Raw genomic sequence first — 14,125 nt, forward strand, 5'->3', positions numbered from 1 at the left:
TTGAAAATGTTATACACCTAGTCCCCTAATTTAGAATTGATGGTCCAATATGATACTTTAAGAAGGCACAGTGATGTCGAAACGTTGATATTTTACCCAATACATTACTGGAAGTTTATATTTATATGTTCAGCAAATAAAAAAATAAAAATAGCTTGCAGTTTATTCAGTTAGTCAGCACCTCTACACAAAATACCTTCCTCTGGGTATGCACCAGCTTCTTATTCGATAAATATGATCCTTTCAAAGCTAATCACTCAACCCAATGCTTCCCTCTAGTGGGTTTCCTATGAATGAGGGGGCCTCTGTTGTCCCCAATGCTAATAACGGGTCCATTCAACCTGTCAGCATGGCTAGGGGAAGGGTTAGCTAACCTGCTAAATAGTTGCTATAACTGTCCCTGATGAGATTCGAACACACAACCTTTGCAGTTTAGAGATGTTCACCTGACCAACCACCCTGCTTTTGTTTTTACCTCAAGTAACCATGTCTTATGTAAACATACCAAACGTAACATATACTAACTTGAGCTTCCCGAATGTACCTCTACTATGTTACGTCTAGTCAATGAGACCAGGCTGCTCCATGTCTTTAGTTGGTCTACCTTACATGACTAAAACCTCACTTGAGATCTTGCATCGGAATACATTTGACTGCAGTGAAGGATAACTACTAAACACAGTATAGAACATTCTGAAGACTAAAACATAGCAACATATGTAGCATACAATCACTGAGTAAAACTTAACTTAAGGCTAAATACATAACTCACATTGGTGAAGAAATTGCAAACAAGAAAGAGAGTTAATATACTGATATGAATAGATATGTTTATTTCCCAGCACTTTTTTCTGAAACCCTCCAAGAACAAGTAACAGGGAAACATGTATGTCTGAAGAAATAGTGCATGAACACTAGATAATTATCTAAACATATTTCTAATATCTGTACAGGAATCACTACATCAACTAAACTAATCTACAGGAGAGGTCAAGCACCGACCATCAGACATCGTTTCAACATGTTTCTTGCCCCTTCACCAAGGGAGAAAAAAAAATCCCAAAAATATTGATCTGCACCCCCCAATCCAAAGGGTTAGTCATTCAACAGAGTTGCCAAGTAATCTTCAAGATTATACCGCGTAATACATTTCAGATAGAATGGTAAGATTCCTATGTACTCTTCATTGGCTCCCTACCTGTGTAAAAAGACAAATATATTATTTTAAAAAATGGTTTTCCTGCTTTACATTTGCAGATAGATCTTAGGATGCATTTATTTGTCATTTCAAATAAATAGGTTTGTATGGCGAATGGCACATTTAAGATTTCTTCATTGTTTTTTGGAAAATTCTGCATTGAATGAAAAAATAAAAAACAGAATTAAAAAGACAAATTCCTGTTACAACTGACAAAGTAACAGAAAATAAATTGTCTGAAGGGGAAAATACCATTACTAATCTAACGTTACTTACAAAAAGACCATATCTATTCAATTTGTGAAACCAAATCAAAAATCAGGATAATTTTTCCATCTTCAGAAAAAAAAAGCACAAGAATAAAATATGCTAGCAACACCAATGTCCACATTTTGCGGATTCATTTCCTCTTTAGAGATACAAAAATGTAAACATTGCAAAATAAATAGTGAAAACGAGTGATACGGGATCCGTGGTTCATGCTCATGATCCCAACAACAAACAAGTCTTTTTTTTGCTTTTTCACATGTACAACTTTTTTCTTTGCATTTTCAAGTGCAAAAGCATGATGACAAATTCGCTAGAATTCAAGTAACAGAAAAAAAGAAACATACCAATGATACAAATATACTATTTTACAAGTTAGTGATATTCCCAATTTACAAAATGTACATTTATAATAGACAAATTTGTTATAATATTTTGATATGCTCGATTCTGTATAGGTCCTTGTATATGCTTGCCCTCTGGTGGCTGGGGCTTGCATTCTTTCTAGCGGAGGCGAGTTAGTTTGTCACATTCACCGGTCTGAGGGGAGGAGGAAGGGACGAGGTTATGTCACCTCCATTGGTACTGTGGTCTCTGAAATACCGTTCAGCGCAAGTCTCTCTGGTTCGCGATTATCCCTAAAAAAAAAAAAAAGAAATAGTCATTATATTCAGATAAAAAACAAATTGGTATGCCTGGAAAATTAAAAACACATTACCAGTACAGTACCAGTCAAAAGCGGAGACGCACGTACTCATTCAAGGGTTTTTCTATTTAAAAAAAACAACTATTTTCTACATTGTAGAATAGTGAAGACATCAAAACTATGAAATAACACATATGGAATCATGTAGCAAAAAAGTGTTAAACAAATCAAAATATTTTAGATTCTTAATTTAAAAAGGCTCTCTCACATCTGAGCTATCTTTTTTTGCAGGTGCATGGTAACTGAATAAAATGAGAAAGAAGAAGAACCCCGCATGATAGCATCACTGCTTTTTAATAAGCATTACGTATCAGCCTCACAGCCTTCGTCAGGGCTTTAGTGAGTTTTTAAATTAGCACCCTTATGTAGACCTAGCCCCACCCGTTCCACGCATCAAATGGGGTTAGAGTCGAGGTAAAATAAATATGTACTATCAAATATAACAATATGCATTTCATAAATATTCAAATCAAGTGTGTACATAAAACGTCTGTAAAACCACAATGAGGACATGACCAAGCAAGTTTTCACAAATCACAGTGTACCGGGCAAGAAAAACATCAAAGTATATCTGAAATAGGGGTATAATTCATGTTCAAATTTACAACATAACATACATAAGCATTTCATTATTAAGACCTTTAGGAAATAATGTCTAGAGGGTGAAAATCTAAAAACAAACAGTATTATTAGTATCACCTCCCCTGTCTGATATCATAACTTTCTCTATGCCACAAAATCTTTAAAATAAATACAGGCCACATTCACATTTAATAATTTAGATAACATGGGTGGTGGAGCACATAATGTCATTTATTTGGAACTGTTTTCCTGTCTGTGGGTGGCAGAAATATTCGCACTTCATATTGTTGCACTGTGCGCAACCCCTGCATTTATAGCTGCCATTCGGAAGAGGCCATAAAAGAGCCTGGCTGATTTTCTTTTGTGGCTGGCAGTTGGCATGGACCAATTTATTGTGTAAACTGCGAGCTCTCCTATATAGAATAAGTGGTGGATTCTTAAATTCAGCTGGCAAAGCTGGGTCCGATGATTAAATATGCCAGTGTTTCTTGACAGCATCTCCCACTTTTCGCGAGTTCAAAGTATATGTGGTTGTGAACATTATAGAGTGTTATTTAGCTCTAGTGGCTCTTCTTTGGTCAAATAGTCTTGAGGTGTGTTTGGGTCATTGTCATGTTGAAAAACAAATGATAGTTCCACTAAGCCCAAATCAGATGGGATGGCAGATCGCTGCTGTGGTAGACATGCTGGGTAAGTTTGCCTTGAATTCTAAATATATCAGTGTCACATGCAAAGCACCCCCACACCACCTCCTCCATGCTTCACGGTGGGAACCACACATGCAGAGATCAGTTCACTTACTCTGCATCTCACAAAGACAATGGTTGGAACCAAAAATCTCAAATTTGAACTCATCAGACCAAAGGACAGATTTCCACCGGTCTAATGTCCATTGCTCATGTTTCTTAGCCCAAGCAAGTCTCTTCTTCGTATCGGTGTTCTTTTGTAGTGGTTTCTTTGCAGCAATTCGACCACGAAGGCCTGATTCACACAGTCTCCTCTGAACAGTTGATGTTGAGATGTGTCTGTTACTTTAACTCGATGAAGCATTTATTTGGGCAGCAATTACTGAAGCTGGCAAGTCTAATGAACTTATCCTCTGCAGCAGAGGTGACTCTGGGTCTTCCTTTCCCGTGGCGGTCCTCATGAGAGACAGTTTCATCATAGCGCTTGGTGGTTTTTGCAACTGCACTTAAACTTTCAAAGTTCTTGCCATTTTCCGGACCTTCACGTCTTAAAGTAATGACGGACTTATTTGAGCTGTTCTTGCCATAATATGGACTTGGTCTTTTACCAAATAGGGATATCTTCTGTATACCACCGCTACCTTGTCACAACACAACTGATTGGCTGAAATGCATTAAGGAAAGAAATTCCACAAATTAATTTAACAACGCATACCTGTTAATTGAAATGTATTCCAGGGGACTATCTCATGAAGCTGGTTGAGAGAATGCCAAGAGTGTGCAAAGAAGTCATCAAGGCAAAGGGTGGCTACTTTGAAGAATCTAAAATATATTTTGATTTGTTTAACACTTTTTTGGTTACTACATGATTCCATGTGTGTTATTTCATAGTTTATGTCTTCACTATTATTCTACAATGTAGAAAACAGTAAAAAATAAAAACCCTTGAATGAGTAGCTGTGTCCAAACCTTTGACTGGTACTGTATATCAGCCATTCTAAATGAAATAAGAAATTAAAAGGTCTTACCTGGCCATGCTGCTGATGGCAGGCGTCACCTTGGGCACGCGGTCCAGGCTGCTTGTGGCCATGGTGGCCAGCTTCAAGGAAGACGGTGAGGGCCGGGCATTGTGGTGGTGGTGGGCAGGGGAGACAGCGCTGCCGTGGCCCCGGTGATTGGGCAGAGACTGGGGTGTGGTCGAGTGGGAAGCAGGGAGCAGAGGGCCACCGCTGGAGGGGGTCCGACCTGACCTGTCCAACCCTGTGCCGCCCTGGGATGTGCTGGTAGAGTAAGGAGGTCTGGAGGTCCCTGCAGGAGAGGTGATATGACACCGTCAAACCCGAGTAGGCCTATTACCCAAATAAGCACATACCTTAAAATGTGAATTAATGAAGTGGGGTGGTCATTTTGCAATGACTCAACCCCTCCATGGAATTTTAATTATTTTTTGTTGTTGCCCAAATCAGATGGGAATTTTACCTTTATTTAACCAGGCAAGTCAGTTAAGAACACATTCTTATTTTCAATGACGGCCTGGGAACAGTGGGTTAACTGCCTTGTTCAGGGGCAGAACGGCAGATTTGTACCTTGTCAGCTCAGGGGTTTGAACTCACAACCTTGCGGTTACTAGTCCAACGCTCTAACCACTAGGCTACCCTGCCGCCCAACAACTAGGCTACCCTGGAACCCAACAACAAAATAATATCTGAGAGTAGTCCATAGATTTCATGATATATATATATATTCTGAAGCGGACCTAAAGGCTGGACGACCCCGTTGACGCTGGTGTTGTCTGGTTTGTTCTCATTGTTGACCTGGCCTGGAGCACTGATCACAGCTGATGCAGCAAAATGGGCGCCGGCCGAGTCAAGAGTCTTTGATATGATGCAGTCAGTGGAGCCAGCAGTCTACAACACAACATAACGACAGTCTTTAGAACAGAACACGGCCATAGCAGTCATCCAAACACACACGGAGCTGTTTGAAACCTATCAACACATTAAATGAAAATGCATTCTGCCCCACCGACTGGACTGAAGTCATTAGGAATGCTGTGTAAGGGGTGAAAAGACTGTGTACCTGTGTGTTTTGTCGCTCGGGCAGTGAGAAATGCTGCTGGGGAGGAGGAGCTTTCAGCTGCAGTTGAGCCAGCTGCTGTTTCTGCATCTGGGCCAGAGCCTGCTGATGGACCTGGTATTGTTCCTCTGTGATGCCACCTGCAGATACAGGAGATCAAGGCCATCAGACTAAGAACAACAGAGATAAAAGAGAGACCAATACATATACTATTGGTGGTGTGCACAGCAACGAGGGAGGGAAGACAAGCAGACTGTAATATAGCATCCTTGAAGGGAGGAGGATATGGTGAGGAGATGAAGACTGCCTGCGGTGCCACTCCTTAACACTAGGGGTCAGAGAGAAGAAGCAGCCAAGGAAATTGCAAACAGAAACAGGAGAGAGGCCAGTTCTTCAATATGCAAGCTCCTAACATGCTATAGTTCAGTGGCAGTCTTTCCACTTCCCTGAACAAATAATTTCTGACTGTGAGTTGTGAATCAACCATTCCCGGCAGATCTGAGAACAGTTTCTGTTGAGAAATGTGAGGAAGACCATGGGGAAATTAACAGAAGAACCAAATGTGTTCCACGAGCAGTATTATCACAATATAGCCAATATAGAAACTGTATACAGTTAAATTATGTTTGGTAGTGGCTTGGAAAGTGGAAGATGGATCTTCACTATGGTGCTGAGGAGGAGCTCACCTGAGCCACTGTTCTTGGTGTGGACAAACAGCCCTCCAGACAACCTGTTGTCCATGGAAGGTCTACCCGTCCTGCCTTCCCCACTGCCGTCACCCTGGGTGGACCTAGGTCTGAAAAAGCGCCACCTCAGGGCTTGAATGTTGCTCAGAAGGTCTGTCAGCGAGGATGCAGAGCCAGGCATAGTTCGATGGTTCTGTGTGGATACCTGGTGGTCAGAAAGGCCCTTGGGGAAGGAGGAGCTGAAGACACCTGAGTCTAGCTGCTTCAGTACTCCATCCAGGTCTGACGATGCCCGATCCAACAGGACCCTGAGAGAAGAGGAGATAAATCATAATGTGAGTTAACATTTATGAAGACTTAAATCAAAGTCGAGATAAATACCTAACCTACAATATACCTAACCTATAGCATAACTATCTGAACAAAAGACAGGGAAGACAAATATTTCAATGGAGAATAAGTGGACGCAGTGTGAGAGGTATGCTGTGACGTACCTGCCACCTCGGCCCACTCTCCTACGGGCCAGTCCCACACAACGTTGGGGTACAGAGAGGGCGGTGAGGGACTGACGATGCCGCAGAGCATCCAGCCCTGCCAACTCAGGGTGATCCCACAGGAGCCCAGAGGTCTGGTCCAAACAGGGCTGGAGAGACAGGCAGAGGCAACCGTTACTCATTTAGGCTAGTTACCACAGTGACATACAGACGGGACCAAATACCACCTTAGCCACATACTAGACCCAATAGCACAATATTACCACCGATACTAATAATGTGTGGAATTGCAAACGAATGTGAGAGAACATACTTTAATTACAGTTGTGATTGCAGTGAGACTCACAGCAAGGTAATGGCATCCTGCTTTCCTTCTGAAGGCAAACGTTCCATCTGGATCATTCTCCTCGTCCGGTTCTGATGATGGAGACTGAAGGAGAAGACAAAAAACCAACACTATAAAATGCACACAAACTAAATATGTCATAACGCATGAACTTCTTCAATATGATATTATCATCAGGACCCTGTTCTCAGAGGTACTGACCAGTGGGTAGTCCTCCTCTCCAGAGCTGTGGAAGTCATACTGTTTAATATCGGCCTTGTTAACGATGTGCTGGCGCTTGGCAGGCCTGCCGGGACGGCACAGAGGTTCCCGCCTGGTGTACTTTTTCTTTGGTCTGACAAAGTCAAAGGGATCCTCGTCCTTCACTGAGACATGGTGGTACCCATGGTAGGGGAGACCACCTGACTTGTGCGTCTGATAGAGAAAGACAGTGGAGTTAAAGGTCGTTAAGTGTAAGAGCCACACAGACAAGATTTCTTCATAGTCAAATGATCAGAGTGAGAAGAGTTCATTGCTACACTCAATTTCTTGAAATGTAAACAGTGTTTCATCCTCCAGCATCTCCCAATTCTGAACTGCTTGATGGTCAAATGTAACCCCCCCCTCCCAGGTAAAAGTAAAGAGGGAATGTTATGGTTGATAGAAGCTCTAATATTACCTTGATTTTGATCTCAGCTTTGTGGTTATGGCGGTTTCCGTTGGTTACAGTGATTGGAACTGTGTAGACGGGCTTCTCAGCCAGAGGGGCTGTCACCTCACTGAGGACTTCACCCGTAAAGTCACCCATCTGATATCTACACGGAAACAACACATAAATAATAAGCTGTAACTTGACCATCATTCGTATTCACCGTCAACATGAAAGAACAGGCCGAGACAAGCCTTTTCTTTCAGCACCGGGACTAGTGTGTTACAGTGTTAGAAACTAGGTGACCTGCAGCCCGCTGCGACAATGATTACCTGGCATGACCTGCAGCCCACTCCGACAATGACCACCCGGCATGACCTGCAGCCCGCTCCGACAATGACACCTGGCATGACCTGCAGCCCGACAATGCATGACCTGCAGCCCGCTGTGACAATGATTACCTGGCATGACCTGCAGCCCGCTCCGACAATGACAATGACCACCCGGCATGACCTGCAGCCCGCTGCGACAATGATTACCTGGCATGACCTGCAGCCCGCTCCGACAATGACCACCCGGCATGACCTGCAGCCCGCTCCGACAATGACCACCCGGCATGACCTGCAGCCCGCTGCGACCCGGCATGACCTGCAGCCCACTCCGACAATGATTACCCGGCATGACCTGCAGCCCACTCCGACAATGACCACCCGGCATGACCTGCATCCCACTCCGACAATGATTACCTGGCATGACCTGCAGCCCGCTCCGACAATGATTACCTGGCATGACCTGCAGCCCGCTTCGACAATGACCACCTGGCATGACCTGCAGCCCGCTTCGACAATGACCACCTGGCATGACCTGCAGCCCGCTCCGCAATGATTACCCGGCATGACCTGCAGCCCGCTCCGACAATGATGACCTGCACCCACTCCGACAATGATTACCTGGCATGACCCGACCTGCATGACCTGCATCCCACTCCGACAATGATTACCTGGCATGACCCGCAGCCCACTCCGACAATGACTACCTGGAATGACCTGCAGCATGACCTGCAGACCCATGACCTGCAGCCGCTCCGACAATGACCTGCAGCCCGCAGCCCACCAATGATTACCTGGCATGACCTGCAGCCCACTCCGACAATGACCTGCACCCACTCCGACAATGACCTGCAGCCCGCTCCGACAATGACCACCGACAATGATTACCTGGCATGACCTGCAGCCCGCTCCGACAATGACCACCTGCAGCCCACACAATGACCTGCATCCTGCAGCCCACTCCGACAATGACCACCCGGCATGACCTGCAGCCCACACAATGACCGGCATGACCTGCAGCCCGCTCCGACAATGATTACCTGGCATGACCTGCAGCCCGACAATGACCGGCATGACCTGAGCCCACTCCGACAATACCTGGCATGACCTGCAGCCCACTCCGACAATGACCACCTGCAGCCCACTCCGACAATGACCTGGCATGACCCAGCCCGCTCCGACAATGATTACCTGACCTGCAGCCCACTGACCTGACCTGCAGCCCACTCCGACAATGACCACCCGGCATGACCTGCAGCCCACTCCGACAATGACCGACAATGATCCGACAATGATTACCTGGCATGACCTGCAGCCCACAATGATCCGACAATGACCACCTGCAGCCCACTCCGACATGACCTGCCTGCAGCCCGCTGACCACCCGACAATGATTACCTGGCATGACCCACTCCGCAGCCCCTGGCTGACCTGACAATGACCACCTGGCATGACCTGCATGACAATGACCACCCGGCATGACCTGCATCCCACTCTGACAATGATTACCTGGCACCTGGCATGACCCTGGCATGACCCAGCCCACTCCGACAATGATTACCTGGCATGACCTGCAGCCCACTCCGACAATGACTACCTGGCATGACCTGCAGCCCGCTCCGACAATGACCACCCGGCATGACCTGCAGCCCACTCCGACAATGACCACCCGGCATGACCTGCAGCCCACTCCGACAATGATTACCTGGCATGACCTGCAGCCCGCTCCGACAATGACCACCCGGCATGACCTGCATCCCACCTGCAGCCCGCTACGACAATGACCACCCGGCATGACCTGCAGCCCTGGCATGACTCCGACAATGACCCTGGCATGACCTGCAGCCCGCATGACCCTGCATCCCACTCCGACAATGACCACCCGGCATGACCTGCAGCCCGACAATCCGACAATGATTACCTGGCATGACCTGCAGCCCACTCCGACAATGACCACCTGGCCCATGACCTGCCTGCAGCCCACTCCGACAATGACCACCGGCATGACCTGGCCCACTCCGATGACCTGCATGACCTGCAGCCCACTCCGACATGACCTGACCACCCGACAATGATTATGACCTGCAGCCCGACAATGACCACCCGACCTGCAGCCCATGACCCACCCGGCACCTGCAGGCATGACCTGCAGCCCAGCCCACTCCGACAATGATTACCTGACCTGCAGCCCGCTCCGACCTGATTAGCCCATGACCTCCCCACTCCGACAATGACAATGACCACCCGGCATGACCTGCATCCCACTCCGACAATGACCACCTGGCATGACCCGCAGCAGCCCAATGATTACTCCGACAATGACCACCCGGCATGACCTGCATCCCACTCTGACAATGATTACCACCTGCAGCCCACTCCGACAATGATTACCTGGCATGACCTGCAGCCCACTCCGACAATGACCCCCGGCAACCTGAGCCCGCTCCGACAATGATTACCTGGCATGACCCGCAGCCCACAATGACCGACAATGACCACCCGGCATGACCTGCAGCCCGCTTCGACAATGACCACCCGGCATGACCTGCAGCCCGCTTCGACAATGACCACCCGGCATGACCTGCAGCCCGCTTCGACAATGATTACCTGGCATGACCTGCAGCCCACTCCGACAATGACCACCTGGCATGACCTGTTGCCTAGCCTGCTCTTAACACAGGAAGCCCTGCTGGGTTCCTCCATGCACCACTAGCAGGACACAGGCTACAGTCACACGTGCATTGTGAGAAACAAGGCACCAATAAGGCACAGACTAAAATCTCACAATGTTTTTAAGGCTCACCTTTTCTCCACCACCTCCAGGGTGAGGTGCAGCAGCTCTCTCTTGCTCTTCTCCCTCCGCTTGATCATCTCCAGGATGGTGACCGTCCGGCTGAACTCCCTCCTCAGCTTCAACATCTTCTCATAGGACGCCTCGTCATTCTTACGGTTCTAAACATCGAGAGACACGGTCAAACAACTACACCAACCCTCAGGATCATCAAGCCTACACAGGGGACCTGAGTGAGTTTTTTTTTTTTACTAGTCCAACGCTCTAACCACTAGGCTACCCTGCCGCCCCAGTAAGGGTACAGAGAGACATAAATGCTTGTAGAGCACATTACAGGGGCGACAACATATTGTAGCTGACATGAAACAAATCACATGCAACATCATTCAATTAATAATTAAATTGTGCAAGGCTCCAAGCCTTGATAGAACAGAAACCATTTTTAAAAGTTTTCCTTTGCAATGGGGCTCCCGAGTGGCACAGCGGTCTGCGTCTCAGTGCTAGAGACCCTGGTTCGATTCCAGGCTGCATCACAACTGGACATGATTGGGAGTCCCATAGGGCAGCATACAATTTTTTTTTTTTTTTTGCCTTTATTTAACCAGGTAGGCTAGTTGAGAACAAGTTCTCATTTGCAACTGCCACCTGGCTAAGATAAAGCAAAACAATTGGCCCAGTGTTGTCCGGGTTAGGGTTTTGCCGGCATTGTAAATAAGAATTTGTCATTAACATAATTGCCTGGTAAAATAAATAAAATATAAGAGTTGCTACCATAAAGGTCATCACAGACTGAAAGAGCAGCAAATAATCATCTAATACTGAAACGGCATATAATCTAAGTGCGAGGAGACACTTCAGTCCACGCCACGTGATTCTAATTTCTCACCTTCCTGGTCTGCATCTTCTCTGTGCGTCGTCTGAACGCCACGTAGGCGTCGTTGTTGGTGGAGCCGTCCCTCTTCTCCAACTTGATGAGGGGGATGAGCGACGGGCCCCGGCAGTTCTTCCTCTTCCTCACCCAGTAGTCGTACACTGCCTTCAGGAGGTAGTCATCCTCGTTCAGCAGCAGTTTGGCCTCTGTGATAGTGACCATCTGTGAGAAGACGTGAGATGAAAGTTCAGTTCATTACAATGTTTCCCTTGATTATTTTCCAGAGCAAACACCTCTTATAGCAGCATTACAACCAGGTCAACCTTCTATAAACACAGATAACACAATTGCTGCTGGTCCAGACGGGGTGTTATGTTACCTGATTTGTGCTGGCTTTCTCCAACCTGTCTACCATGGTCTCAAACTGTATGGGTTTGATTTCCATCTTGCGGTTGAGTCTGTTGAGGAGGATCTCATCCTCTGAGTCCATGTCATAGTCTGGCTGCTCATTGTCCAGACCCAGGGCTGTGAGAGGAGGAATAGAGGATAAAATGAAGTCAGCAAAGGCTTTCTTGGTGCAAATGTTTTAGTGCAGGGCCTCTTTAACCAATTACAGTTGGTCGGCTGCTGGACAGATTTCATCTTGTGAAAGTCAATTGTTATGTAAACCTTGGCTAATATGTACTAGCTAGCTGGTCAAAGAGTCACTATTCAGATTTGGCACGCAACCTTTCAGATACTATTTGATAGCTTGTCCTCTGAGTCAATATGTGTGTTAGAGTCAGTATGCGTGCGTGTGTGTTCGAGAGTTGGATTGGAGGGGGTCTAGTCTATAGAGGCTGCTTCCAAGGAAATGCTACTGACGCTGGATGTGGAAGAGCTGTTTGGGGATCCTGAGCTCTCCTTTGTAGAGGCGGTCGTAGTAAGTGATGTTGCTCTCTGCCTCAGGCACCGGGATGACCATGTTCTCCTTTTTCTCCCTGAAAACCGACTGAGCAGAGATGGCCCTCTGGAGATGATGCTCCTGTGAGAGGGAGAGAAATATTCCATTTCTTTGAAACCCTATATTTGCACAATTCAGAAAGCGAGAGAGTGAGACGGCAGAAGAACCAGATATAATGTGAGTAAGGGAGAGAAAGAATGAGATTAACTTAATGTGTTTACTTTGTAACTGACCGGCTCTGTATTTTAAATTAAATAAATCCCATGTTTGCATAGCATTAATGCAAGAGGCTGCCGTTCATATACTGTACAAACGGAGAGCGGACAAGACCGTTTTGTCTGCAAATAACACTTTGTATGGCCTGGGTTCATTGACAGCACAGCTGCACAGGCAAACCAACAGCGGCTTGCAGCATGGTGATGAAACCTCCTGCAACAACTTGAAAGGTGTAGGACTCCTTTCATTGCTGTTTGACTGCAGGCAATACTACATCTGCACTGATGTAACAAGAATACAGATCAAAGACAGAAGTAGCTAGCTACCCTGCTAGTCTAACAAGTGGGCCAAGGTTCTTTCACGGCGCCTATAGCCATCTGCCACCCACACATCTCCTGTTAGTTACTTAGTAAAGACAGCTAGCTAGAGTTAACCCAAGTTAACGTTAGCCAACTAGTATACAATAGTTACTTTATTTGATTACCTACTTCAGAAATATACAGTTGGATAAGAAACGCACTGTAAATTAGCTAGCTAATGTTAGCCCAGCTAAATTGTTACGACAACGCACGCCTGTTTGTTATCAACAGCAACCAAGAAATTTTACGTAAAATCATTCACGTCACTAGTCGAAGAAAGCGTCACCAATCATACAGAAGCCTCGATGATTACGCTATGAGAGTATATATTTGCGTAAAGACCACGATTTACTACGCAACGAGCGTGAAATGAAGGACCCACAGCATAGACATAACATACGCACAAGACGTTGCGTAAACGCATCAAGAATACAATCGCCCTGCTGTGCACCTGAAATATATTTTTTAAGAGATATCAATTTTAAAACGTTTTTCTTACCGATTCTTCTTCTTTTTCCATCCCCGTAGGCATTTGGGGCACAGCCCGGTTGATCGAAACGCAGTCATTTAGGTCTGGAAGGTCTTTGTTGCGGTATATGGGGAGAGGTTTGGCGGCGTCTAGCGCTCGCGCTCGGAACGATAGTTTACTCATTGTTGGCCCCTATCGCAATCACATTGAATGCGAAGAAAACATGTATCCCGCCCGAATTCGCTCAAAAACTCGGTATAAATCCACAAGGGACTCCGCTGTTTCCACACTAGAAGGATTCATTGGTTCTCATTCGGTCGAAATTCAATGTGAAAAGCCATTTCTGGTCGCGTTCACATAGATTTAGAAGCTATTTTTCTCGGTTGATCCTCTCCCAGTGCCATGGAAAACATGGCGGACATGTCCACAGCGTCTGAGCAATCCCGACAGCCAGCGCGACACATCCGAAAAACATGGG

The 14,125-nt window shown here is 46.2% G+C and overlaps 1 protein-coding gene across 1 annotated transcript; it reads right to left on the minus strand.

The window, feature by feature from the left end:
* Positions 1–810: 810 nt before the first annotated feature.
* LOC135547651 (enhancer of polycomb homolog 2-like) lies at positions 811–14,087 on the minus strand. Its single transcript, XM_064976837.1, has 14 exons — positions 13,678–14,087; positions 12,525–12,684; positions 12,040–12,185; positions 11,676–11,882; positions 10,802–10,950; positions 7,700–7,835; positions 7,243–7,455; positions 7,042–7,125; positions 6,696–6,844; positions 6,202–6,509; positions 5,519–5,655; positions 5,196–5,346; positions 4,468–4,747; positions 811–2,103 (listed from the first exon to the last, which is right to left on the minus strand). The coding sequence occupies exons 1-14, from the start codon at positions 13,828–13,830 to the stop codon at positions 2,031–2,033; spliced, it is 2,346 nt and encodes a 781-aa protein (XP_064832909.1). The 5' UTR covers positions 13,831–14,087; the 3' UTR covers positions 811–2,030.
* Between the last annotated feature and the right edge of the window lie 38 nt (positions 14,088–14,125).

This window comes from Oncorhynchus masou, chromosome 10 (genome assembly GCF_036934945.1).
Source record: "Oncorhynchus masou masou isolate Uvic2021 chromosome 10, UVic_Omas_1.1, whole genome shotgun sequence".
Taxonomy (NCBI): Eukaryota; Metazoa; Chordata; class Actinopteri; order Salmoniformes; family Salmonidae; genus Oncorhynchus; species Oncorhynchus masou.

Excerpts from the sequence above, each read along its gene's own strand:
- LOC135547651 (XM_064976837.1), bottom strand. The coding sequence starts at position 13,830 with ATGAGTAAACTATCGTTCCGAGCGCGAGCGCTAGACGCCGCCAAACCT. Across the intron at positions 7,456-7,699 it reads AAGCTGAGATCAAAATCAAG|ACGCACAAGTCAGGTGGTCT; the intron begins GTAATATTAGAG and ends TTTCTCTATCAG. Across the intron at positions 5,347-5,518 it reads CCGAGCGACAAAACACACAG|ACTGCTGGCTCCACTGACTG; the intron begins GTACACAGTCTT and ends GTTGTGTTGTAG.